Source organism: Maniola jurtina, chromosome 3 (genome assembly GCF_905333055.1).
Source record: "Maniola jurtina chromosome 3, ilManJurt1.1, whole genome shotgun sequence".
Taxonomy (NCBI): domain Eukaryota; kingdom Metazoa; phylum Arthropoda; class Insecta; order Lepidoptera; family Nymphalidae; genus Maniola; species Maniola jurtina.
The window spans coordinates 13,532,866-13,560,321 of NC_060031.1; the positions used below are offsets into that span (position 1 = coordinate 13,532,866).

Genomic DNA, 27,456 nt, shown 5'->3' on the forward strand with positions numbered 1-27,456 from the left:
TACATGCATGGTATTTTATTACACTGTACAATAAATATTGGGCTGTATACAAAATATAGAGGAATTCCAAAAGATATTGTCAACACTCTAGCATACATTAACACGAGTGTAAAATGACGTAACATACCTTTAAAATTCGTAACATACAAATACAACTAACTATAAAGGTTCTCGCCCACTGTATTGGGCCATTACCGTAAACAGTCCATTTCATTTTGGTTTGTAGACAAAAAAATCTGCGTTGTAAACTTAGTCCTATACAATGGGCGAAAACTTAATAACCGCTTACTCAGCCTCGAAAGCTACTTCTATTCCTATCAAAAACAATTGCATACCTTTTTTCATCATCAAATAAACATTTATTATTGGATTTTTTCGAGCAATATAAGAATTGGCACCCACGGCGTTAATTACACTAATCGAATTGTGCCGAACATTCAATGTAATGAGACAAAACTTTTGATTAAAATCATTTTAATCGTTTGCAGTTATTATCGAATATAGAACTCTTACTAAAACGGATCCAAAGTAAAAAAGTTTAATTATACAGTTAGTTTTTTTTTAATTGCGTTTATTGCAAAACCTTTAAGTTAATCATAAAAGTTTCGTTCTTTTCAATGTTATTAATAACCATTTCAAAACAGAATTTCTGCTCCATCACTTACACAGACTAATTCAAATTGTATAAAACGCATCACTAACGGTATGGTGTCGCGGTACGGCCCGCACAAGTGTGCGTGAACCATTACATTGAATGTCCGACACGGCATCTACACAACATCAATCAGCCTATCACATTGCCTCGACTTAGTCGCTAGTTTGAGACCCATTTTCCGAACTTACTACATTTTTTACCTAACCTTTACCGTTGCGTTACAACACTAGATTATTTTGTTCCTTTATAAATAACATTGTACAAAACATACCTTGTACCGGTGTAGAAAATAGATCTATAAAATATCAAGAATTCAGTTTTTTTTTTTTAAGAAATTGGCCTAAGGTATAGAGATGTATAAAGTTCATGACATATTGCGTGATAGTCGAAGTGAAGCGACGCGACTTTTCTAAAATGTTTCAAAGTAAACTGAGCTTATAACTCAATATTTAATGCAACTGTGAAACTAAATGAAATATACGAGCGAATGCGGGCGTCGACTTGTACATTGCGTAGCAAAAGTAAAGTTCAGTTTGCTTCATAACATTTTAGAAATGACATTGATTCGTCGCCGCACATTCGACTTTGCCGCAATGTGTGCCGGCTATTTTTCGCCTAGACCAGACTAGTTTTCGCAATTCGCATATACATTTAATACTTATTGTTAGTAACGTTCTTTGTCAGTTTTAAAAACCAATTTTCTACACCTGTACATAGTATGATAAATCTTAAGCTTACAAGAAATACTTAGGTACAAAACGTGCATTTAAAAACCGATAGATAGTCTAGCTACACAGAAATCCTAAAACGAAGTATTTTACAAAAAAAGGAAATATTTTTAAATAATATAATTCATTTCAATAGCATTATAATTAATATTTATCAATAAATGAGATTATTTGTACAGATTAAAATAATTTATAAATCAACAATCATAATTATCTTTCTAAGATGGGCTCAAGACATATTGCTGCAGAGTTAAAGCGCATCCACGCGTCTTTGCTAAAGTGTGCCAAATAATATATACTAAACTTCATTTTCATTAATATTGTACTAATTTTTATAAAGCAAAGTGAAAAAGGCAAGCGGAGGCGCGAGTCGATGTGCGCATTTACGCTAACGGAATTGGTTTGGTCAAAAAGGGGATCAACCCGAAAGTGACTCATTGGACTCTTTGTAGTTCAAGTATAACAGATAACTTTGAAAATATTCAGATAAGACGCGTCGCTGCGCTTCTACTCTGCGCCAATGTGTCTCGAGCCCAACATTGTAAGGTACTAAACATTTCAAAGATAAGTTTTAAATTATATAAATTATATTCATATATAAATAACATTTTGTTTGTGTATATAGTTTGTATTTAATCTCAAATTGTGTATTGCTTAATTTTTCCTCAAATTTATTTCAGTATACTGACTATTTCAGCCCTGGTCGAATAAAACGCGAGACCGCAGCCTCTACAGCACGACTCTTATAGTTATACAAGAAACTGTACACACCTCAAAGTGCGATTAATACGAGTAGCTGCTGTATTTCCATCGGTCTTTGCTAAAAATCTCTATAAACTACACACTAGGTTGGTCATTCAAAACAAGAATTTTTTGATGTAGTGTCTGCTTATAATTTGATGGCGTATCATTTTTGTTTAACAGCTCTGTAAGACACGATTTTGGTCCAAACAAGCCGTTCTATAGTATTAATTAATTTAATTGGCTATGCAGTATGACGTACAGTTCCTTGTATTACAAGTAGGTATCTATTACTTGCTCCCGCAACGCTCTGCAGTTATCACATGTACATTGTGCCGCCCTGCCGTCACGCGTTGTATCTGTTTAGAGCTTTAGTGGATGCCCACAAATATAATATTGTATTAAGAATAAGGTCTTCCTCGCACATCACAGAAAAACTAACCAACCTTATTGGTCGATTTTTTTTTCAAACCTCTCCTTTTGCTATATCTATCGAGCATCCATCATTATAGGTAAAAACATTTTATTTCAAGGGTCTCATATTTTGATTAACTTATTTAGAGATTTATCGGAAATATGGGTCCATTTAGGTACATTTTAAAATATTGCGTTACCTGCGCAAATCAATTGCAAATTGTAATATTTAATGCATTGTAAATTACGCTTAAAACAATAAAAAAATCATTTTTGTATTTTTAAAACAATAATTTAATTGCAACTCCGCAGGCTCTATAACCATCATGTTAACTGCCATTTTGTAATGGCACCATTAAATGCAACATATCACTTATATAAGAAATCTAATCAAACTCGAAACAGTGATTTCTAAAGCTGTACTCACATTACGAGACTAGACGCAAGCGTAGTATTTTTCAGTATAGAGCGTAAATTTTGAGATCTCATTCACCATTTTTTTAGTTCTATGTGTCAACTTTCATGTCAAAAGTAAGTTTCACATTTAAGCTTAACTTGAACGTGAAACTTACTTTTGACAAAAAGTCGTACTTTTGACATAACAGTTGACACAGATCTATAATGGCTAGTGAGATCTCAAAATGTACGCATTATACTGGAAATGTGTAATAATGTCATACTTATCTGCATTTCTTTGGTGAATTCAAAATGAAAAATTCAGCGCATGCGCCTCGGCTCGCTCCTTGTATTCCAATAGTATAAAACCCGCATTCAGAGACGTATAACACGTGCCAATAATAAAGTAATCTAAACGAAGCCGCGCTAGCCACTAATCATTCCATCTCACTCAAACACTATACACAGGTATACTGTGTGAGTAAGATAGTATGATTAACACTGTTTTTGATTCATTTCTTTATTGGCACGAGTTAAAAAGTGGTCTTATGGTATTATCAGTCCTTATAAATATGTATTGAAAACAGAACCCGAGAATGTCCCTGAATACGTGTTTTAGGCTGGCTGTCTACCAGAAATATGAAGAAATATGTAAATCAATCAAATCAATATAGACACTAAAACAAAGAGGTATTTACACAGGTAGCCTCGAATAAAACGTTTCTAAAATAAACAAATGTACACAGAATAAATAAACAATTGAATTAATCTAAACATTACAAAACTCCGATAAACATTTACAAAACTAGAAATAAATATACTAAAGCTTACGAAAATCCAACTATAATGAGTATAATTATTATGATCGTTATAATTATGCGCTAAGTTTATTAAAACTATAAAAAGATCACTTTCACAGATCCGAATCATGTTAAAAGAATCAAATAGATAGATAATAATTTATTTATTTTATTTGTGCCCATTAAATCGTCGATTCTCTCTGAGGATCATATACTCTACGGCATTACATTCCATTCATAATCTCAATACTACGTGATATTACCATAAAAGCAATGGCGTAATTACATCCAGTGGTTAACCAACATTCGCAGAAGAGTTTCTGCTCAACATCTCAGATGCGAAGTGCGAACCGCTAAGGGGTGGAGCGCCCTTCCGGCGTCCGTGTTTTACTTTCAAGGAAAATGTACTCCAATCCAGACCTCATCATTGCTTCCCATGAGCCATAAATGAAAATGAACGATATCGAATATAGGCAACTTTAAAAAAGATTTACTTTTCAAACTAGCCTGAATTCATGTAAAAAAGGCAGTGTAAAGCAGGGTCAGGTACCCGAATACAGACTAGCGACCAAGTGTAATACCGCCATATAAGAACTTTATAAAAAGCATAGTTTGTCATCTTTAGAATTTTATGATTTAGTTACTGAAACCTCTTTGAAATAATTTATTGATTGTCATATGATAGTATTTTGGGTTGATTTTCAATATATTTAGTATAGAAGTAGAACTAAAGTAGGATCACTTTTGTTTGTATTTCTGTCTGTAAGATCTACCGAATCACATTCAGAATAATCTATTCTTACTAATATTATAAAGAGGAAAGATTTGTATGTTTGTAATCGATAAAATCAGAACTACTGAGCCGATTTTAATATTTCTTTCACCATTAGAATGCTACGTTATTCAGTTCAGTCAAATTATACGTTATGTACGAAGTCGTGGGCTAAAGCTAGTCAAATTCTGAACGTAATGATCTGAAAAATTATGTTAAGGGACGGAATTAAATCGTAAGTGCAAAGAAATTTTAAATGGCTTATTTCGTTCATCCACCCTAGAGTTTGTACCAACTGTGAGTATGCGTGTCTCTTCACCCCGGACGGGATAAATGAACTGAATTTGTATATTGTCGGTCACGCATTTCCGAGTTTACACCCTAGGGTGGGTGTTTTAGGGCGAATAAACGGAATAAACATTTTATATAATTATATTAGTCCATAACAGCTATTATTTTTTTTGACTAATCGAAGCATTTTAAGCGTTTATTTTTTAATATGATACTGCTTGGATATAATATCCAGTAAAAGCTTGATATGCATTACTTCAAAATTAATCACTTGTTCAATGTTTTGAGTTCTATATATTTACTTTTGTTTTAGTTTAATTCAATAAGGATAAATATTTAGATTTTAAAGTTAGATATTTTTAAGCTGCTCTTCATTTTAAGTTATATTCTTTTAAGAAATGACGTTTTTGTTTAGTAAAAATATTAATAAAGAAAATTGTATACTTAATATAAAAAGCGCACTTTAGTTTTCAGAGTTAAAAACAATATATTGTACTTTTGACATCCATATCTTTTATAATACAAACCATCCCTAAAAAACCGAGAAAATCAAACCTCAATCCATTTTCATATAGCTTATTAGGTTTTTTTACGTAGACATGTATCGAAATTTTTCTCTATACATAGTTGTTTGAAAATTTTCTTTATATTTATTTTATTCGATATAAAAATTCAGTCTATATAACATGTATGCGTAAGCATGGCATAATTTTAGGAATTTATTTCTATCACCGATCTTGAAAACGTGAGTCTAGGGCGCTTATGTTTTTCATAAAAACTCAGAGTAAGCGTAGCAATGCTCACTGCAATATGGTTTGAGCTTAAAAATTGTGTCATCAATGGTCATTGTACATACATATAACTTTTTCATAGTAAAAAACTTCGTTGCTGTTTACAGCCCTATAAAATTCCATCACAGTTCCCATACATTTTAATCCCTAAAGGGAAACAAGTTGTTTTGACTTTGATACAATACTTAACACCCCTGGATCATAATAAAGTACTATTCACGTCATCATAATGTTTATCATGAACGAGACAATTTATTCCGTTTACACACCCTAAATATTCAGTATAGGGTGAAAGAGGAAACATGTGTCCATCTATCCATTCTATTAACGGAATTTCGTATATTATTTTTTAGTCTGGTGTGGTTAGATAGATACACACTAGGGTGGCTGTTTTTGGGTGTATAAACGGAATAAACGATCGAACATATATTGTGATAGCATATATTACCTGCATGACAAAATTAAATTAATTACTTGCATTGCAATATTTCGCTTACGGTTAAGAAGTTTTAAATGACAATAATTGCTTAATTCACATTTCTATTAAAAATCACGTCCGATATAATATAAATAAATATAAATACTCATATTTAAATACAATCACAAATTATTCAGATTCGTCGTTTTCACATTCAATTAAAAATGGCAGTAAAATCTATTATATTACTATCGATAAGATTAATTTTAATGCTGCTTTAGACTTAGGGCGGTTCCACACTCATCCGATCCGAGTCTGTGGGAATAAGTTCCAAAGTACCTAGTTGTAGAACTATTTGTAGCTTACGCACTAGTAACGTACATCATCCGTGAAAATATCTCGGATGAGCCTCGGTTTCATCGGACATATGACGTAGATATATCAAAGATGTCCACTGAATAGCATGGATTTGGATCAGAGATCGGATTAGTGCGTAAACAATAACAGAGTTCGGTCCGAGTTTTTTATATCCGTATTTTCACGGACTCAGATCGGATGAATGCGTAACCGCTCTTAAGATTCCGATAACGACTAGGGTTATATAGAATACAAAACTGCCTCTATGTCTAGTGCATACATTAAGCTCCAAACTCCTAAACTCCAGTAAACACAAGTAAAAAGCGCCAAATACATACATATAAAAGTTATCAAAAAGTGATCATCAAATATATCATTTAGAGTGCAAAATCTACATTTTTGGTCATAAATAAACATAATATACAAATTTATCATTACAATATGATAAACTATACATATACTATAGAATGAATGCTTGGTGAACGTATTGCGCCGAACATTTAGCGCGAAAACATACTTACAACATACATAGCAATAAATGGGATTATAAGGCGCAAGGCACACCGGCAGAGCCGAAGTTCCGTTGTGAACAAGACTGCAACTGAGTCGAAATATCGGAATATAAAAAAATCATCAAATTAATCGTGGTATGTATCCGTTATTTATAATTATTTTTAAGGTTCCGTACAAGATGCTAAAGGGACCATATAACTAAGCCTCTGCTGTCCGTCCGTCCGTCTGTCTCATAAACCGTAATATAAAGTTGTATTAAGTATTTCTTGGTAAATAGTACGGAACCGTTTGTGTGCAAGTCTGACTCACAATAACTAAGGCAACCCTATATTAAGACAACATGCTTCGCGGATATCATGTTCGGTGCCCTGTTGTAAGTATATTTTCGCCATTACAAAGTTACAAAACTAGAGAATAGGCCGACGATAAAGTTCTAATAAAACAAAATAAAATACAAATCACATTTCTTGTCTTTTAAAATGTGCTTTCTTATTATGCAGATAAAACAAAATTACAACAGAACGCACGGAACCATCTACTATGATCTTTTTCACCCAAGTCCCTTTTGACACTGCATGGCTACAAAACACATGAATTAGCAATCCTCATTTCCAACAACGATTAGGTATATAAATGTTAGTTCTCAATATAATAATAGACTGAATATTGTGGAATCTACAACCTAACAAAAGTGACAGGTAACATATAACTGTATTGCTATCCTTTTCATTATGCTTCACGCGGAAAAGGATAGCTTTACATTTACGAATACTAGAAACGTAGCTATTTTGACTGATTTTTGCTATGCCAAAAGGAACTTACTATCTGAAAATACAGTGCTAAAAAAGATAAACTATGTATAGCCAGCAATTATCACAATCATTAAAAGTCCACTCTGGCATATGTCACTGCAGCATCAGAGATTCGAGATTGCGGTTGAGGATCGTGTCCTTAACGGAGTTGAATACGACCTCTATGTTATGCGTGTCTATGGCTGTGGTGAAATGGTGGTAAAGTGTTGTCTTTGGTTCCCTCCGGACGTTGGCGAACATGTTGAGCAAGAACATTTGCACATCCCTCAGGTTGTGGGGGTCCCCTGTGAACTGGGGGTAGTACCAGCGTATGTCAGTCTCACTGCTCGCGACTTTTTTCGCTAATAAGTCGGATTTGTTCAGAAAAAGTATAATGGAGATACCCTTGAAGTTCACGTTGTTCACGATCGTGTCGAATATATTCAGCGCCTCCTCGAGACGATTCGTTTTCCTGGAACAGAGAAAGCAAAAGTTTAGTTTGAGGGGACTCAAAACCTCAACTCTCAACCTAAAACAGAGCCAGGCATATGCTTCATCATTATCAAAATATAGGCACTAGGAATTTTAGCCTATTCTTGATTGGCTTGAAAACTCGTGGTCGTAGTTTTGGTTTCGGGCTAAGTGCTCTAGGCATATCTGAGAATTGCCTAAGGCTATCGCCAATCGCGGTGTGCTGCTTTGGACTCATGAATAACATACCAAGAAGTTTTCAAACCTTCTTTTCTTTCAGAATTAAAGCTAGGTATTCATAAATCACACAGTACCCTTTTGAGTTTAAGATTATTATTATATCGAAAAGGCAATTTTGTTTTAAATTCACTAACAAGACAGACCTAGCGTTTTTTAACGACTGATAATTTTGCATTTTTTTTTTAATAAGAAACCGGTTAGTTACAAGGTTATGCATGTAAGGTACCGAATAAATTCTTAAAAACTGTCTAAAGTGGCCTAATTTAAAGATTGTACAATAGTTACAATTTTAAAGTGTTGCATATGAAGTGTTATAATATATTGACCATTTATTTCAGTACTTTCAAACAAGTGATCCATAAGTTTACAAACGCATATATTAGTCTACCTGACCTGTGAATAGAAGATGGATTACTTTAACATAAATAAGTCAACGCGATTCGGATGCAGTTGCCGATAAATTAGTGTAAATGGGCTCTTAAGTCAACTTTTTTCCTCATAAAAAATGGGAAAGATTAATCTATTTTAGACTGTATCTAGTGAATCAGATCTGTTCGAAAACGTAGATCAGGCCTAAGTTGTAGACCTCGAGCGAAAAACCCCAAAAAAATCAAAAAACATTTTGGAAATAAAAAAATTGACATGTTACACACGAGTCAATGCGTGACTACTATCTACAATTTGCATTTTTAGCCGAAATAATGTTTGCGAGCGAGATGTATTGACCTTGGTGCTAAATGCCCGGATGTTGATTTTTATGTAAACTTCTGCTTGTAATTTGGTATTAGTAATACACTGCACAAAACTAGTGAAACTGAAAGATAACCGAGTTCGTCTATCTCGATTCTCGACATCGTTGAGAGATCTCAAGTATCTAAACTCTACAACGTCAGATTACAAGTGTAAATTAAAAATTTATAACACCCCCGACGATCCAAAGTATTTGAGTTTTCCAAAACATCATTTTCAAATAAATACATAATTATGTATTTAGGCAACGTCCATTTTGACAGCTTGACATTTGTCTATTGACATAATATTATGAACCTAACGGTTATCTAACCTTCTTTTCTACAAGAAAACTAGAAAAGAGCTGATAACTCTTAAACGGCTGAACCAATTTTTTTAGATTATAGTTAAGAACACTCTCGATCAAGCCACCTTTCAAACAAAAAACTAAATTAAAATCGGTTCATTCGTTTAGGCGCTACGATGCCACAGACAGATACACAGATACACAGATACACAGATACACAGACACACAGATACACACGTCAAACTTATAACACCCCTCTTTTTGGGTCGGGGGTTAAAAAAGGACCTAAACTCATTTGCTCAGTCAATCTCACAATAAATCAAAAGCTTTTAAATAAAACTAGGGGATGCCCGCGGCTTCGCCCGCGTGGATTTCGGTTTTTTTTAATCCCATAGGAACTCTTTGATTTTCCGGAATAAAAAGTAGCCTATGTTCTTCCCGGGATGTGGCCCAAGTCTGTCCCAAATTTCATTAAAATCGGTTCAGCGGTTGGCCCGTGAAAATGTAGCAGACAGACAGACAGACACACTTTCGCATTTATAATATTAGTATGGATTAGTAGTATACAGAATAGACGACTTTAAAAAAAGCTCTTTAGGTCCATTTTATCTGTCTACCTAGTTTATCGACCGAAATCTGTCTACCTAGTTTATCGATACTCGATATTTGTCTACTACACTCGTAAAAGGGTACTAGGTAGTGACGTGTCATGAGATTGATAAAAGCTGGGAAAGCCGCTTCGGTTGAGTAAAATGAATTTTAGGTATATGAACCGTTCAGGTATTGAATGAAGTTAATCATATGGGCCTACAACCAACGATTTAAGCATTTTTTTAAATATAAAATAGCGAGCACCTGATGCTAAGTGATAACGGCTGCCCATGAACATTTGTAGCACCAGAGAGGTACCGCCGATGCGTTGTCGGAATTTCCTTTTAGGAATTTCACCCCATGAATAACCCCATGTTTGACATGCATTTGCCAAAGTGCGGAGCAAACCTTGTCCAAAAAAAAGATCGGATATTATGCGCGTGCAAAACGCTAGTTAAGAATCAAAGCACCGACCTTTGAGGAAATAATTATGACATCAAGCGTCATTAAGGCCAGTTTCTCTTATTACTCGATTAGTAACGGGTAAGCCATGACTGACACAACTTTGCTTTCGTAATACACGCCACATTTACGCATAGCCCGCATACCTGACTATATTTAAAATGTATCGTAACTTAACGGTGCGGTTTCAAGCCCTGGTCACACAGAACGCGCCACAGCAGCTGCGCTGCTCAAAAGCATCGAAAGGACTCATCTATCATCACGATATCTGCCCCAGCGACCATTAATTTTGCTAGACAATATGACCTGCCACTGACACTTTAGCTTATTAATCCGTGCCCCAGAGTAGTAACTGCATTCCAGCAAATGCAGTATGTAAAGACACTGAAAGAGCTTAAGAAGTTGGCTAGAAAGTGGTGGATGCGAAAGGTGATGGTGCGCTCTCGAAGGCTATGTCCAACACTGGACGCAAACAGGCTGATTGATTAACATCAATATCTAAAACTGTAACCTTGCTCCCGTGCAGTCCGCATTCAGCGTCTCGCGTTCTATTTGACCAGAGCTCAAGAACGGGTCTATGAAAAATCTTTGATGGATCACTTTTATCCTCTGCCGGATTTAACGACGTCACTACTAAATGCGATCGCAATAAAAATATTAATGACACAGTTATAAAAACAACCGACTAAATTAATAAGGTATTTAATGTTTACTTTGATATCTATTTACGTTCACGTGCGCGTTATACATCAGAGTACTCAGTACCATATTTCCCAGTTTTCTTAGTTCCAGTTCTCATTTTCCAGTTTCTCTGGAATCAGGCTTAGTTCTTGAATGATAAGCAGTAGCTCCATTCCGTATAACCAGCATCAATCATTATTACAATTGCGATTGTTTTATTGGCTGAAATGCTATTCTTGTTGCTGCGTTTTCCGGTGCAATGTCACCACTCCCGCACTTCAATACCCCAACGTTTATCAATCAATCAATCAATCAGCCTGTTTGCATCCACTGCTGGACATAGACCTTCCCAAGAGCACGCCACCACACACGATCCTCCCGCCTTCCTCATCCACCCACGTCCCGCTAATTTCTTAATGTCGTCAGTCGAGCGGGTTGGAAGTCGTCCCACACTGCGTTTGCTGATACGCGGTCTCCACTCCAGAACACGTCTGTCCCAGCGGCCATCAGTTCTGCGGCAGACACTGCCACCTCAGCTGACTAATTCCTTAAGCTATGTCGATCACAAAATGTTTCATGTCTGTGCGACGTAACAAAATAGAACAAAGTGGCTAAGGAGATAAACAGAGGAGTTTAAAGACAGATGTGTGGGTAATTAGTATGACCGACACCCGGTCTAAATGATTATAGTATTCGCACGACTAGCCTATGCCCGGCGCGGATGTGAATTAGCAATTCATAATCGCTTTGATTGTGCATACAAATATGATTCATTATGTTGTTATTAACATAGGGCGAAAATATACACAAAGAAACTGCTTTTATAACCTGTTGAGTTGTTTTGTGCCCATGATCCTATAAATCTCTACTCGTAATGTGCACTTTATACACTCAGTTCTGTTCTGGTCTGGTCTGGTCTGGTCTGGTGGTAGTCTCCTGCCACAGTATAAAGAGAGACACAGTAGTCCGACGCTTTTGATCTCGTGGTAAATGATAACGACGTAAAAAAAATGCTTTTTTTTAATAACTTTATCAACCTATTCGTGTTTTGTGCCAATTAGTGTTGTATTCATAAAATATTAACGATGCTTTTAGGTGACTAATATTCCCTGGTTAATATATGAATAATAAATTAATACCAAAGGTGGGTAAACTTCGTCACTTTCCAAGAAGTTCCCTTGTGGTCAAGTAATCTTTTATATGTACCTAATTATTATTTGTGCTTTCAAGGATCTATAAATAATTATAGCAAACTAGCAAAAATCATGACGATTCCATGGTCATTTGCGTCATATCACATTATGACGTCACTAAGGTGTCACAGTTCGCTTCTTTAATGACTGTTGTTAGTGGCTGTATCTTTTCGTGTACTTTTATGTGGCAGAATATCATCATCATCATCATCGTCGTCGTCAACCTTTATCTGGACATAGGTCTCTTATAGAGACATCCACGCGCCACGAATTCGCGCCGCCTGAATCCAGCGGCTCCCTGCGACTCGTTTGATGTCGTCTGTCCACCTAGTGGGGGTCTCCCAACGCTGCGCTTTCCGCTTCGAGGTCGCTATTCAAGCACCCCACCGTCTAAATAACTAAATGGGCTTTCACTTGACTGCAAACACACCAAGCAAGAGATGATGCAGTCTAAGGTGGAGCGCGCCTGTCCAGAAGGTGCCTATTCACTCTTCCTTTGAAGGCACCAATATTATAGTTAGCGGGAACAAGTGTAAATTAAAAATTTATAACACCCCCGACAAGTGAAGGTTACAGTAACTAGAAAAGAGCTGATAACTTTCAAACGGCTGAACCGATTTTCTTGGATTATAGCTAAGAACACTCTCGATCAAACCACCTTTCAAACAAAAAAAAGTAAATTAAAATCAGTTCATTCGTTTAGGCGCTACGATACCACAGACAGATACACAGATACACAGACACACAGATACACACTTCAAACTTATAACACTCCTCTTTTTGGGTCGGGGGTTAAAAACTAAAGCCGGAAGGGCATTCCATATTCTAGCAGTGCGTATTAGAAACGAGGAAGCAAATCGCTTCGTACGGGTCCGTGGGATTTCAACTATGTAGGGATGCAGACCTTGGCGACGCCTAGTGGTTATTCGAACTATGTGTCCTGCCCAATCGCCGTTGGATATGTCGGACTACGGAGCTCATTTCTGGCTTGATCGTTATAATTTAGGATAAAGAATAAAAGTATTCACCTGTCTTCCGATAACACCTGGTCGAACTCCGAAGACGAGACTAGGAACAATATCGACGTGACGGAATCGAAGCACTGTGTCCATTTCTGCCTCTGCGTCCGTTGTCCGCCGACATCGACGAAGACGAATGGCACATTGTTGATGTTGATCGTACACTCCGTGATGCCTTTCGTGGCTTTCCGGCAATGGAGGATGTCTTGGTGTGAAGGCACGTAGTCCGGCCGCGCTATGCGCTCCAGCTCGCCGAAGAAGTAACTTACTGAGTCGCTCTGGAAAACGGAAACGAAAAGGTTAAAGACAACCACCAAGTATTTACAGGTGACCAAACGCACATATCACTTTTCGGAGTTGTGCCCATTTGAAGCAATTAAATATCACTCGATTTAACGGTGGATTTTACTTTACGGACGGATTTTATTTTACGTAATGTTCTCAAAAGTGTGTGAAGCCTGCCAATCTGCACTCGGCCAGCGTGGTGGACTAACCCTTTCCACTCTGAGAGGAGTCATAATTCACTAAGCAACAAATCATTCCCAATAATATTTAGCTTGCCTGTAAAATCAAAGCCAGTCATCATTGGAATTTACGAAAATCAATAACTATAGACTTCCGGATGCAGATTCCTTTGTCGCAACGCATGGCATGGCACAAATAAATCGTTCGTTATAAGATTGTACATTAACATATTATATTGTACGAGTAGGATGCAGGTAAACGAGATTCAAGGGTCATTACGTGTGACATTTAATAAATTACAAAATTCCATCAGCCTTAAACTTAAGAAAAGTACTAGTGTTACTTTTCTTAAGTTACATGCTTTGACTGTATCCAATTCTTGGTTGCTCAAAATTTTAGCATCGAATTTTCTCTTCAATATTATTGGATACCTACTTGACTTACCTAAATAATATTATTATGCACATCACTGTAAATAGCTTACGGTTAACATTCCAGTGCAAGACTATTAGCCTAAATGAGCAAAAATAAATTGGATGAACTCAAAACCATTGAACCTAACAAGGCATTTCATTCAATTCCATCTTATTCAGCCTTCAATTCATTCATCTGATCTCCGTATTGACGCCATACCTATTTATCTAATGCTTCTTTGTTAACTCGACTGACCATACTGAGACCTTATTCGCTAACCACGCATGGTACACTCTCGGTACGGTATTTATTTAAATTCAAGAGCTACTAATAAAGGACGTTTTATGCGTGGTTCCTTTTGTTTGCTATTTTTTGCATATTAATATATAAGATAATTAACATAATGAACTATTTATCGTTTATGAACGGAATTCCGCACCAGAAGCAGAGTGAACCAGAGTGAGGCAACTCTCGGTGTGATCGTGAATCGACGATATGTCAAATATTAGGCTATGACGTGAAAATAGGCGATTCATAGGCTTCCCAGCATGCAATCTTTGCATGCATTTGCATTTGACGTCTGCCAGTGACGTCGAAGCCTCGACGTCTCGTTAAAAGTACCCTAACTGTCGTGAACTGTGTTAGAGGGTTAAACAGAGTTATTCATAGTAATTTTATAGTTCATACGAAAACGCTTCAAAGGGTTAGCAAATCAAAGCTCAATTTGGTCTTCCAAAATCCATAACACCCTAAAACAAAAAGAAATATGAAATCGGTAGTCATATTATACTCTTGTCATTGTATAAATTTATCACAATCAGTAGGCTACAAAAATTTAAATCGCTACAAGACTTAAATGCAATAAGTATGCACATTGGAGGCAATAAAGGATGTCAAATTGATGAGGTCACACCTACAATCCGTGTTAAAATTGAGCGTCCACAATGAAAAGTGACGCGCCAAGTCACTGCTCCGATGCGTCTTTTAGGGCTGTCAAAAACTCCTGAGGGCCTAGCGCCATAGCCGTACTTTGGAGGTCACACCAACATATCCGTGTTAAAATTGTTCGTACACAATAAAAAGTGACGCGCCAAGTCACTGCTCCGATGCGTCTTTTAGGGCTGTCAAAAACTCCTGAGGGCCTAGCGCCATAACCGTAGTTTGGAGGTCACACCAACATAATATCCGTGTTAAAATTTAGCATACACAATGAAAAGTGACGCGCTAAGTCACTGCTCTGGTGCGTCGTTTAGGGTTGCCAAAAACTCCTGAAGCCCAAGCGCTCTAGCGTAGTTTGACAGCTACAATGTGACAATGACAATCACCTTTAATTGGCTGATACTCGCTCACTATTGACTGAAACGTATTGTTGCAGAAAGAATATCATAAATTCACAAAAATAGAGATTGTAACAATGATTGATGATGATGCAGTGCAGCTTTTTGTCAATCGAAAAACTGCGTCTCTAGCAAAAAACTTTAACAAAGCCTACGATGTAATAATCGCTATTGCTACTCACAGTGTAATATGTGTATAATATGTACATGAGCAGTCGAATTTTTGCCTATGAGCCCAAGATCAAAATCTTGTTTTAAGTTACGGATGTCAAAGTATCTCTTACTAAGGTACTTGATATATTTCCTGTGATCTTCTCATCTACGCCTGATAAATGATGTGAAACTGTAATGAAATATTCACTTTAAAATCCTGACTGGCAACCCTCAGGAGTAACGCTCATGCTCCGTATCAAACGTTACGAATTTTCACACGACAATGCAAACGAATAGTACGCAAACATAATGGCACCGTTAGGTATACAAATTACAAACACTAAATTAAATTTACTTTCGCAAACGAAGAGTTCTTAGTTGATGCATTGTCTCTGAAGTCTGAACACAATTTTAAAGAAAAGAAAAAGAAAATTTTTATTACAGACACAAGAAAAAATTGATGAAAAATTGCAGACAAAATTCACAACTAAACTCTTGGAAATAGATAGTCGCCGGTTTTTTAAAATCGGAAAATAGGTCATTCCGGTTACGACGTACTGTGGATTGGATTCCTATTATTCTTAAGTTGGGTAAAATCTTAAGATACTTGACCTCTTGACGGAGGGCGGTATGTGTGTGGGAAATACAATATATAAAATTACAGTATCTTTAGTACCTGTCTAAGAAGAAGCCTCTAAATATGTATTGAGAATGGCAACAATGTAGCATTTGATGAGGTTTTATTGATAATAATTGATGGATATCTAACCTACAGGGTTCGAAGAGTTCTAATAAGAAATAGGGATGGTGGTCGTAACCCTGATCTGTAATACCATTCGCACGACTTTTCTTAGAAAGAACATCGTGAACGAGGGAACCACTATCCTAAAAACTGAGGAAGAAATATATGTTTAAAACAATAACTACAATCGCTATAAAAACTCAATGGCAATAGAATAGGTAAACATAGCAGCGAATTGCGTTGGTGTGTTAATTAAGGAAGGATACGGTGAACGATTAGGTACAGACAAAGCCTTTATTGGCAAGGCGAGCAACTGATAAAAACCAGTCGGTTAAAACAGGTCCCTTATCAGAAACTGAGACGCTTTCTTGTTCAGCAAACAATCGAGCTAATACAATATGTGCTAACAGGTGTATTGTGGTTTATTGATAAGATATTTACTTGTAAGACGACTTAAGATCCCCTGTGAATCATACACCAATATGGAATGATAATATGCCTTCCACGCGAGTCTACTTAATTAATTCAGCCCAAAGGACTTATTGATGACTTGGTTAATAAGTAAAAAATAATATTTTGTCAAACAGGTTTGATGTTGTGAGTTCAAATTCAAATAGGTACACTATTTGAATTTGATAATAATAAAATATCAGTCAGCAACGCTGTTTTTTGCTGGCATCCTTCATATACGGGGGAGCCTAAAAATACTAGGGGAACTACAAAATATCCGGCAAAACGAACCCGATGTAGTAAACTTATAGTAACATAGCAATAATGAGTTTTACAAAGTAAAATCATCTTCAACGCGTTCCACAAATTAACATCAGTTATCACAAGTTCATTGCATATCACTCTGCTAATTGATCATTAATGCGTACAGGTTGCGAAATCAAAGGGTTAATAGCAAACCAATGTCATAATAGTTACTATGAAATAGGAACAATGTTGCAAAATACAGAATCTGTTGTTAGTGAGTCGATAATTGAGCCCTAATAATGGTTTCTTGAACTTCTAATTGGAGCTTTTCTGAAAAACATCCCAATCCACAACCAAGCAAAACTTGAGAAAACATTATGAACTAGTGTAAATTAAAAATTTATAACACCCCCGACAAGTGAAGGTTATATTAACTAGAAAAGAGCTGATAATTTTCAAACGGCTGAACCGATTTTCTTGGATGATAGCTAAGAACACTTTCGATCAAGCCACCTTTCAAACAAAAAAACTAAATTAAAATCGGTTCATTAGTTTAGGAGCTACGATGCCACAGACAGATACACAGATACACACGTCCAACTTATAAAACCCCTCTTTTTGGGTCGGGGGTTAAAAAACTGATTACAGCTTACGGTAAAATGACATATCGCATCGACATTCATCTGCCATCAGTTTATTATACTTATCTCAATTTTGATTTGATAGTGGATAGGACCGTTTAAGAATAAGAAGGGTTTTTCAGGAAATATACGCACAAAATTGTAGAATGATTAAGAGTTAGTCGGACTTCGCAAACTAAGTAGGTTTTCCCGCAACTTCGTCAGCTACAGGTCAGGGTAGTTTTAGATTTTCAAAAATTCCGTGGGAACGTCTTGATTTTCCGGGATAAAAAGTGGCATAAATCTTACTGTCCAAGTCTTTGACTGTACCCATGCAAAAAATCCCATCGATCCGTTGATCCGTTGCGACGTAATAGAAGGACAAACCAACAAACCAGCACACTTTCGCATTTTATAATAAATGGGTAGTGATAGATCATTTAAAAACACATTTAATTTTCATAATTTATCCAAGAGATAACGATCTTATCTAACGTTAGAAATCATTTTATAGGTATTGTCGCATTAGCAAATACTATTACGTGATGCTGATGATTCATGGATCTGTTTCGAAACAAAGGAAATAAACTAAGTGGCAACGACACTTCAGTTTAAGGTGTAGGGAACGCCGTCTACGGATGCACTGTCAACTCCAACTAGGATTATGTTGACCTCATTTTGACAACCTTCTTGTCACTGTAGCAGAGTGAGGGGATAGCACGGTTTGATCCAGCCCGGCTAGCATGGGCAGTAGATAAAAATTATATCTCCGATTATATCCACTGATTTCTATGACAACAGTGGATATAATAAGGGGCAATCATTGATCAGGGGATATAATTTTTATCTACTGCCCATGCTAGCCGGACTGAATCGATGATATGTCAAATATTAGGCTATGGTGACGCAAAATTAAAGAAAAATACGGCTACTTTAAGGTTATCTGGCTGCCTGCGTCAAATCTGCCAGTGACGTCGATGCCTCAACGTTTTGTTGGTAGTTCCCTAACTATCATAAACTGTGGCTGTAGTGAGCTCTATGGTCTTATAAAAGGTCCCAGATTGAGTCACTACAAGGGCAAGGACTCTTTTTTACCCGACTGCGGTAAAGCCAAAAGAAAGTGTTATGATATCTCATACATTTTCTTTAAACGACATCGTATTTAGTAAATAACTATTAAATAAGTAAGTACTTAAAATTTAAATTAATTCATGAATTAAATAATAAATTAGTCAAAATTTTAATGACTACATAGTCGTATCTTTTTATGTATTTGGATCAACAGGCAAATTAGTCAAACCGGTCTCGATTTGATATTTTACCGTCGACATTTCATAAAATGTGATACTATAATGTTACGCTGCGTTACGTTTACGAGAAAAATGCGACTGTTTTGAAAGAATAAAGATTGCGTTCGTGAATGCAGAATTCGACAGTAGAACCTAGGTAGGTATATTATCAGTTTTTTATGGAGTCCTCAATCTTCCTCCACCAATTGTGACTTCGGTACGAAAAGTTCTACCTAAAGAATCCCCTCACCGGCGCACCCCGGCCTCTTAACTCGATTGCCATGTCGACCTGTCGCTTACTATACCTATAACATAATAGAATAGAATAGAATAGAATTAAATTTATTCATTGGATCAACATACAGGTAATACAAAATACGCTTAAAATATAAAACTAAAAAATAAATAAAACTTTAATAGAAAATTAAACTAGAAAATAATATTGACTATAATAGTAATTGTAGTATGTATTTAACCATTTTAAGTTAGAGCACATACCATTACTGCAAAATGATGCAAACGATTATGTATAATGCCATAAAGACAGGTAGGTAAATATGAAATCATTGACGGAGATGGAATCCAAAGCCTTGAATTATACCGCACTTAATGACAGCGTGTGTATAATACACCTCTAATTCTAGGAAATACTCTCGCTAAGTATAAATTAAATAATATTATGCACGTAGTCGCAGATACTAAGGACTAAGGAGCCGTTGGTTTCAGGCGACCGTGGCGTATGGAAATCCCTACAATGGACCTATGTCCTGCAATGAACGTCTATAAACAAAAATTAGAGTAAATGATTGATTGATTGATAGATTGATTGACGATAATGATCATTATATGTAAGTAGACTATGGGCAGATCAGAAGTCACAGGGACTCGTTGGATACAAGTGGCGCAAGACAAAGATATCTGGATTCTGGATATCTGTACAGCTATACCCAGCTGTGGAAAATTTCTGAAGCCCAGTTTTGAAAATTCTTTCACAGATAGTTAGCTGCATTACCCCCGAGGCTATGAATTACGACTTAAGAATATGCATATGCATCAGAAACAAAGTCGCGGGTAAAAGTTAGTTGGAAATGTATCAAGCACGTTGCACTGTCCACTGCAGTGCTCTGCAGTTGTTAAAAAATAGTTACCTTATTCTCTTTGCAAGACGTCGCAGGTCGATTCCGAAAAACCTGCATCAATCATTATTACAATCGCAATTATTGTGATTGGCTGAATTTATGCTCTTCTTGTTGCAACAATGCATTGTAGCCAATAATGAGCGAGCGTCAACCAATCAGAGGTGATTGCGATCGTGACATTGTATCTGTCATTCTAATGCAAACGAGCCGCGGAGTTTCCACTGGCATGCGTTAAGATGTTAAAAATTATCGTTTTCATAGACTGGAAATAGGTCCGGAATGTTTTCGCCGATGACAGATATTGCTTGTTGTAAAATTCTATTCCATGAAGAATGGGGCGTAATATACCCTACTTGATATTGAGGCGTGGAGTAATCCATTTCTTACCTGTCGTAATTTTTTTGTAAACATTTCATTTTATAAAACCAGCGGAAATCTGATTTGTAGGATCGTTACAGGGTGTGTAAGAATACCTACAGCGCATCGAGTGAAAACTTTTCTTTATAGGTGTTTTTACGGCTCCGTACGCAACGTCATCTTATTATAAAGGCTCCGCTGTCCGTCCATCTGTCTGCCTGTCGGACTGTCTGTCCGACAGACGGACAAATTCTATTGCCACTATAACAAAAAAAATAAAAACAAGAGATTTATCTTGTACGATGGTACGGAACCCTTCATGTACGAGCCCGACTCGCAATTAACGAAATCTTATGAAAAGAGTTATAACTTATAGCTATTTTTGAATGAGTATATCTTTAATCGTTTTCAAGCAAAGGTGACTCTTGACCAAATCACTTACTTTTGGTTAATAGAGCCTCCTACCGAAAAATTGGTAACTAAACTACATTTCTCTAGTAGGTAAGTCAGTTCTCTAATCTCTAGTAAGGGCGGTACCAGACTATCGGCCAGCAGGTAGAAGTGGCGAAAGCTCGTAAGGCGTACAACATCTGCCCTCAAAAACGTCACTTCATGATGACCACGACCGCTCTACCAAAGTGTTACAACGAAGAAGAAGAAGTAAGTGGTCAGTTATGAAACACCCCTAGTCCTCTCGCTGGGTACAATTTTGAAGCTATTTTCTGTTTGCGTGCCGAACAGAACATCTGCATTGCGCTGTCGGCGTTTCCGACTCGGATTTGCATTTATAACTAACGAACTTTTTACTCAGATCGATCCTGTTGACTGCTATGACCTTGTATTTGATATTCCACAGGCTTTATACCTATCGAGTTATTTACATATTATTATCAGAGTGAATAGAGTGAGGAAACTCTCGGTTTGATCCTGAATCGACGATATTCACGCTTCTTATTTAAAGGCAGCTTAGAAGTTATTAGATCTATCTATTTTCTTACTTGATTTAAGGAAAAAGATTTTTTTTTTAATTTTAACCCTCCGTTTTTTGAAGTCACTAGGTAAAAATAAAGGATGGGTAAGTATCTCAAGTATTTACCTAAACCATTAAGTAAATTTTACTTAAAATATCTATATTTACCTGATATTAAACTAGACCGTTTGATTCTTTTCCTCTTAATTTAGAGGCGTGTTCTTAGAAAACTCTGGTTTGTATTAGGCACGTAGTGGTGTGAGCGCTAAGACGAAAACATTAGGCTCCTAATAATAATTGATTGTGGTGTTTCCAAGAATCATGGAGATGATCGCAATATTTGCACGAAATCTTGGACCAAGCTCCCTTTATTTGTTTTGTTAACTAGTTGTGTATTATCTAGGTACCAATGTACAAATATTCCATCACTTTCTCATTTTAAGTAACTTTCTATACTTATTTAGGCCTGAGCCGCCCGTTACGAACGCAATGCATTTGATTACTGAAAATATGATTTTTTTATAATTTTACAGTGGAAATCGAAAGAGTTGGATGTAAAAAAAAATCAAAAGAAAAATAAAACCGACTTCAAAAACCACAAACACTAAAAACTACAAAATAATTTTTGTTTAGCTACACGTGTAATGTACCTAGGTTACGACGAATTGAGAACCTCCTCCTTTTTTGGAAGTCGGTTAAAAACAAAATTTGTGATACAATAATGTGAAGAATAGAATAGAATAGATTTTTATTCAAATAAACTTTTACAAGTGCTTTTGAAGTATCAAATAATTTACCACTGGTTCGGAATGCCGTTCCTACCGAGAAGAACCAGCAAGAAACTCGGCGGTTGCTCTTTTTCATCGGCGTTCTTTTCGGCGGAAGCTCATTGAAATCTGTCAAAGCACCGTCTGCTTTAGGGCGCCTTCTCTGCAGCAGGGATGCAGCGCGGACGTAGCGCTGCAGTCGCGCGTTTTTATTTAAATATGGATTTACAACACCATTTACGATGCATGGCACTTTGCGGCAGATTTGAAGGCGCCCTTATAGCTTATAGTGTCCAATCGTAAGACTTTAAATCTAGAAGGAAAATCAATTCAATTTTCTTTTTGTCTACCTTGGTTTTTAACTGATAGTTGAATAGCACACTGATACTACTAAACTACTGAAGTTCCTCACTCCTGAGGCCTATTTCATTACTAGAATCATGTTGACTCAAGTAAAACCTAGTAAAAAAAACTAAAGTAAAGAAAGAGGCTAGCTAGCCGATAGATTTTGTAGAGAATTACATAATATTTAAGTAACACTTAGTCACACTTTTCAATCCAATGCAAATAACATAAAGGAGGAAAAACACTCAGCCAGCACTCTTTTATTTGTCTGCCAAACTTGATACTTTTTTGGTGCGAAATCTAATTCATTCGTCACTTGAATACAACACACTTCTGTCCATTGTGTACAGAATGATTTGTTTACTTTAATTGTTTTCCATTTAGTGTCTACAAAAAAAAACTCAACTAGATGACGCCCGCGACTTTTCCGCATGGATTTAGGTTTTTTTTAAAACTCTGAGGGAACTCTTTGACTTTCCAAGATAAAAAGTAACCTAAGTACCTACCTATGTTCCTGCGTAATGTTAGAAACCAGCATGTTGTAAGCTTTCTTTGTACCAAATCAAAATCGTACTAACGGACGCACCGTGACATAAATCGGTTAAAAATACATTCTTTCTGACTGACTGGTCTATCAACGCACAGGCTCAAACTACTTTACTAGCTAGACAGATCGGGCTATCCGCTAGAACAGGATTTTTGAAAATTCAACCCCTAAGGTGGTAAAGTAGGTTTTTCAAAGTATCGTCCACGCGAAGGAAGTCGTGGGCACGAGCTAGTGTGGTATAAACTTGAACCGAATTCAACGCGGGTGATGCCTCAGGCAAATGATAGTTAGTGGGTATTATAAAAGGTTATAAAACAGGTGGCCTGTCGGTAACAGGTATAGGCAGGCAGGTTAGATACCAGGAAAATGTAAAAAAAGGCTGACGCGGCTAGGAGTTGTTTTTCCTTTTTTAAAGTCGTAACAAAGTCGACGCATTTTTGCATCGGCTCATTATATTTTATTATTGTTTTGAACTGTTATTTCTGCTTTTCTATGAAGGCTGCACAATCATTTTAGGACTTCAAACGAAACGTGCGATCATCGAGATTGTTAAATAATTGGCTGAGTAATTTTATAAAAACAGGGAGATACTCCTACTCTTGCTAAAACTGTAAACTCAGTAAATTGTGTAGGAGTGATAGTTCCAAGTTTTTCTAGATAAGTGTCATCCCCAAGTTTTGCGGGAAATTAGAGATAACACCGAATCGAAAGACCCTGAGCGAAGTTCGGTCATGCCCAGGAACTTATAAAAAAAATATATTAAAAATCTGCGTTTATGCATCTGCAAAAAATTTGGAGCGGCTCAGCTCACTCGCTCACTGTACCTACTGACTATAGGAATGCTCACGTTACGTTCAAATAATACAGACCAATCGCCACCATGGACTCCTAATAGAACGCGATTACGCGTCATTCGCAAGCTCTTGCGAATTTTGTTTAGGAACCAAGATCTGCTAACTGATGTCGAAAAATGGCATTGAAGTTAGGTGTATTGTAGAGTACGCGACCATCGCCTAACAGCTTTCAATAAAGACATAATAAGACATATTCAGCTACATGAAAGAAATCAGCTTTGCATTCAGCTGCTCTCAAGATCCTACTTAGTAATGACTATAAGAACCTGCACACACAACGGAATATTGTCCGAGGAGGACAAAAGTTGATCCCCTTTGGGCCTGCACAGGCAACGGGCTAATTTCCATGGGGGAGGAAAATTTATCACCTAGATACCGCACAGGACTGATTAATAGTATGGCGAAAAATCGTAGTAAAAGACGACGACTTTTGTCCTTCGTGTACAGTAAATAGTCCCTCGTCCGTGCAGATTTTTATAGTTATAGTATAGTTATAGTATTAATTATAGTATTAATGGGTAGGTATCTTGTGGGCAAATGCAAAACCGCTTGCTTATAATATTATGTAACTTTCAGAAATCCAGGTATTGTCCAAACGCTGTAATTATTTATTACGGGTATAAATAATGGGTATGTGCCGCAGAACCTTGCTAACGTAACGCATGACGCAACTCTGTGTGACTAATCAAATGAGATAAAAGCTATTACAATTATTTCATTTACTATACTAGACAATGACGTCACAATATATCTGGTCAGGGATTTGGCAATATAACTATCGCATCAGTGTTACACATCATTGAGATAAATACTGGTAGAGATTGTTAATATTTATTAACCTAAGGATGCGTTTCCACGGTAGCAGAGCTGAGAGGAGACGTGTTTAATAACCCAATCAGATTATTGTTAGATGACCTAGTAATTTTATCAAGTCATTTCTCAGTAATTTTTATTTTAAATTCTCAGTAATAATTGATCAAAAACATGTCTCCTCTCCGCATCAGTGAAACTTGTGTGCATGTTTCTAGCATAGTACATTCAAAATACAGCAGCCATCTGTTATATTTTGATAGTAGCAAGCAAGACAAACAAATCACAAAAAAAAATAAAGAAGCCTTGCTATTTTCAAAGCATGTCAGGCATTAGTCACCTAGCTATTAAGTAATAAAAGCATCCAAAAGGATTAAAAAATTGTAACCTCAAAAAGGAAATAACTTAGGTGCATACAGTAAAAAACAGCAGGAGCATGTTCCAGCCCCGTGTAAACAAACTGGTCAATGAAGTGGAGGAAGATAAGTTTTGACCATTTAGTACAAAACTCCTTAAGTATAAGGAAAACCCAATTCAATGAAACAGTGTCCAAATCTGTTGCATAGATTTCACAGCAAATGGGAAATTCCATCAATGGATAATGTTAGATTAAGACCTTTAAATTTAGTTCAGTTTAATAGTTATATACAACATATTTCACCATATTATTATTACTTAATTAATTGATATAGTCACAGAAGTGGAACAAGTGGTCATGTTATGGGAAAAAGGAACGATAGCACAGTTTTAGGATACATAGATGTGAGACAGTGGCACACAAATTGTAATACAAAAAAGGGAGGGAGATCAGTGTGTATAGATAGAGAGGCCACATTGCTGAGTTTTCAAGCCCTTTGTCGCACAGAAATGTTTATGATACCGGGAAGGTGGGAGGGGCTTCGGCCAGAAATGGAATGGCTTAGTGTTTTTTCACTAGGCTTATAATAATAACATTCATAGTTAAGTATAACAGTTACTAAAACACATTATATGACATAGTAAATATTGACACTATACACAATGAAGAGCTAATTAAGACTGGACAACTAATCCATACTAATATTGTTTAAAAAAAAAAAGTAGTCTAATGGACAGCCAAATTTAACTGCAGATTAGAAATCCAGAATTGAATAAATGCTGCAATACTAAATATAAGTTTTGGTTTATGTTCTTGGTCTAGTGTTTTGTATGATGCGCTAATAACACACAAATAACCTGACCAACTAAATTACAATTTTATAATGATGACTGCTGAGAAACAAGAGATGCAAGTGTTATGTACATAAATAACTATTATTGACTAATAAAACTTGTATGAGATATGATGCAATTTAAAAAAAATGTAAGTATTTTTATTTTGTACAATGAATGTGTATGTTCCTTCTATAACACTAATGACACACCACTCATAAAACATAAAAGAACAAAGTAAACAAACACTCACCAATTGAAATTCTCTCCGCCTGTCATAGGCCCTCTTTATGGCTCTGTCCAACCACAGCGAGTGTATGTGCGGCGCGTAATGCATGAACAGGCGGCTGTCCAGAGACGCCGTACTGTTGAAATGCAACGCTTGCTGCCCAATGTCCAGATTCCTCGGGTTTTCCCAAGGAATCGCGAGCTTGTCCCGCGCGTCCACTAACACCTGTATCCCCTTCACAATGTTCTGGTATATCACATGCTGGAACTCGCGCACTAGTTCCGGCTCGAACTTCACTTTGTGTATGATCCTCATCTGCTTCAGGAATGTCGATTTTCCGCTTTCACCCGCACCGAGAAGCAACAGTTTGACCTGCCGCCGCAACGTCTGTTTGTCTTTCTCCAGTATTCTGTCGATCTCCTTGCTTCTGTACCTCTGCTCTATCTCCTCGGGCGACAGCTTGAGACGCAGCCAACAAGTCAGAGCCTCCGTACAACAGGTACATGACCACAGATCGTTGGCCATTTTGCATGATTATCGACACTCACATAGGAAACGAAGGCTGAGCGAGCGATTGTAAACACACACACGACACAGAATTTTTATAATCCACACATATTTAAAGAAACACTTTGTGCGAACTAATAACAATAAAATAAACTTTACCTATATCCGGAATAGGACGTACACACGCATTCTACCCCTCCCAAATTCATTGAGAAAAATAAAATGAAAAATTGACTGAGGTGAGTGAAAGAGACCACAGATTTGCACAGATCCAAAAGAATCCAACCAATTAAATGTATTTTGTTGCCATTAAAAAAAACTAATAAAATTAATTGAAAAATTATGTATTTTAATGATCTTCAATTTATTTCGAATACATCTGGTTACTTCAATTGATGAATTTCACTCCAATTCATTTGATTAATGGATTTAACATGACGCAAATTGAAGATCTACGCCATGGACGTATTTCTACGCACTCAGTCCCGTGGGCATTTACCTTTATAATTTTGTCTTCATGCAACATTCATTAAAGCTGTCAATTAACTTTTTTTTAACATCTCTGAATTTGTTTACTGCTATGGGTTTACTGTCAATGGAAACTTGACAGTGCTGCCAAATTTTGAATTTTTACATCAATTTAGGAAAAAATGCGTTGTAAAGG

General features: G+C 36.5%; 1 protein-coding gene across 1 annotated transcript; it reads right to left on the reverse strand.

Moving 5' to 3' along the window:
- Nucleotides 1-27,047, reverse strand: LOC123878954 (guanine nucleotide-binding protein subunit alpha homolog). Its single transcript, XM_045926343.1, has 3 exons — nt 26,310-27,047; nt 13,370-13,638; nt 1-8,139 (listed from the first exon to the last, which is right to left on the reverse strand). The coding sequence occupies exons 1-3, from the start codon at nt 26,808-26,810 to the stop codon at nt 7,782-7,784; spliced, it is 1,128 nt and encodes a 375-aa protein (XP_045782299.1). The 5' UTR covers nt 26,811-27,047; the 3' UTR covers nt 1-7,781.
- Between the last annotated feature and the right edge of the window lie 409 nt (nt 27,048-27,456).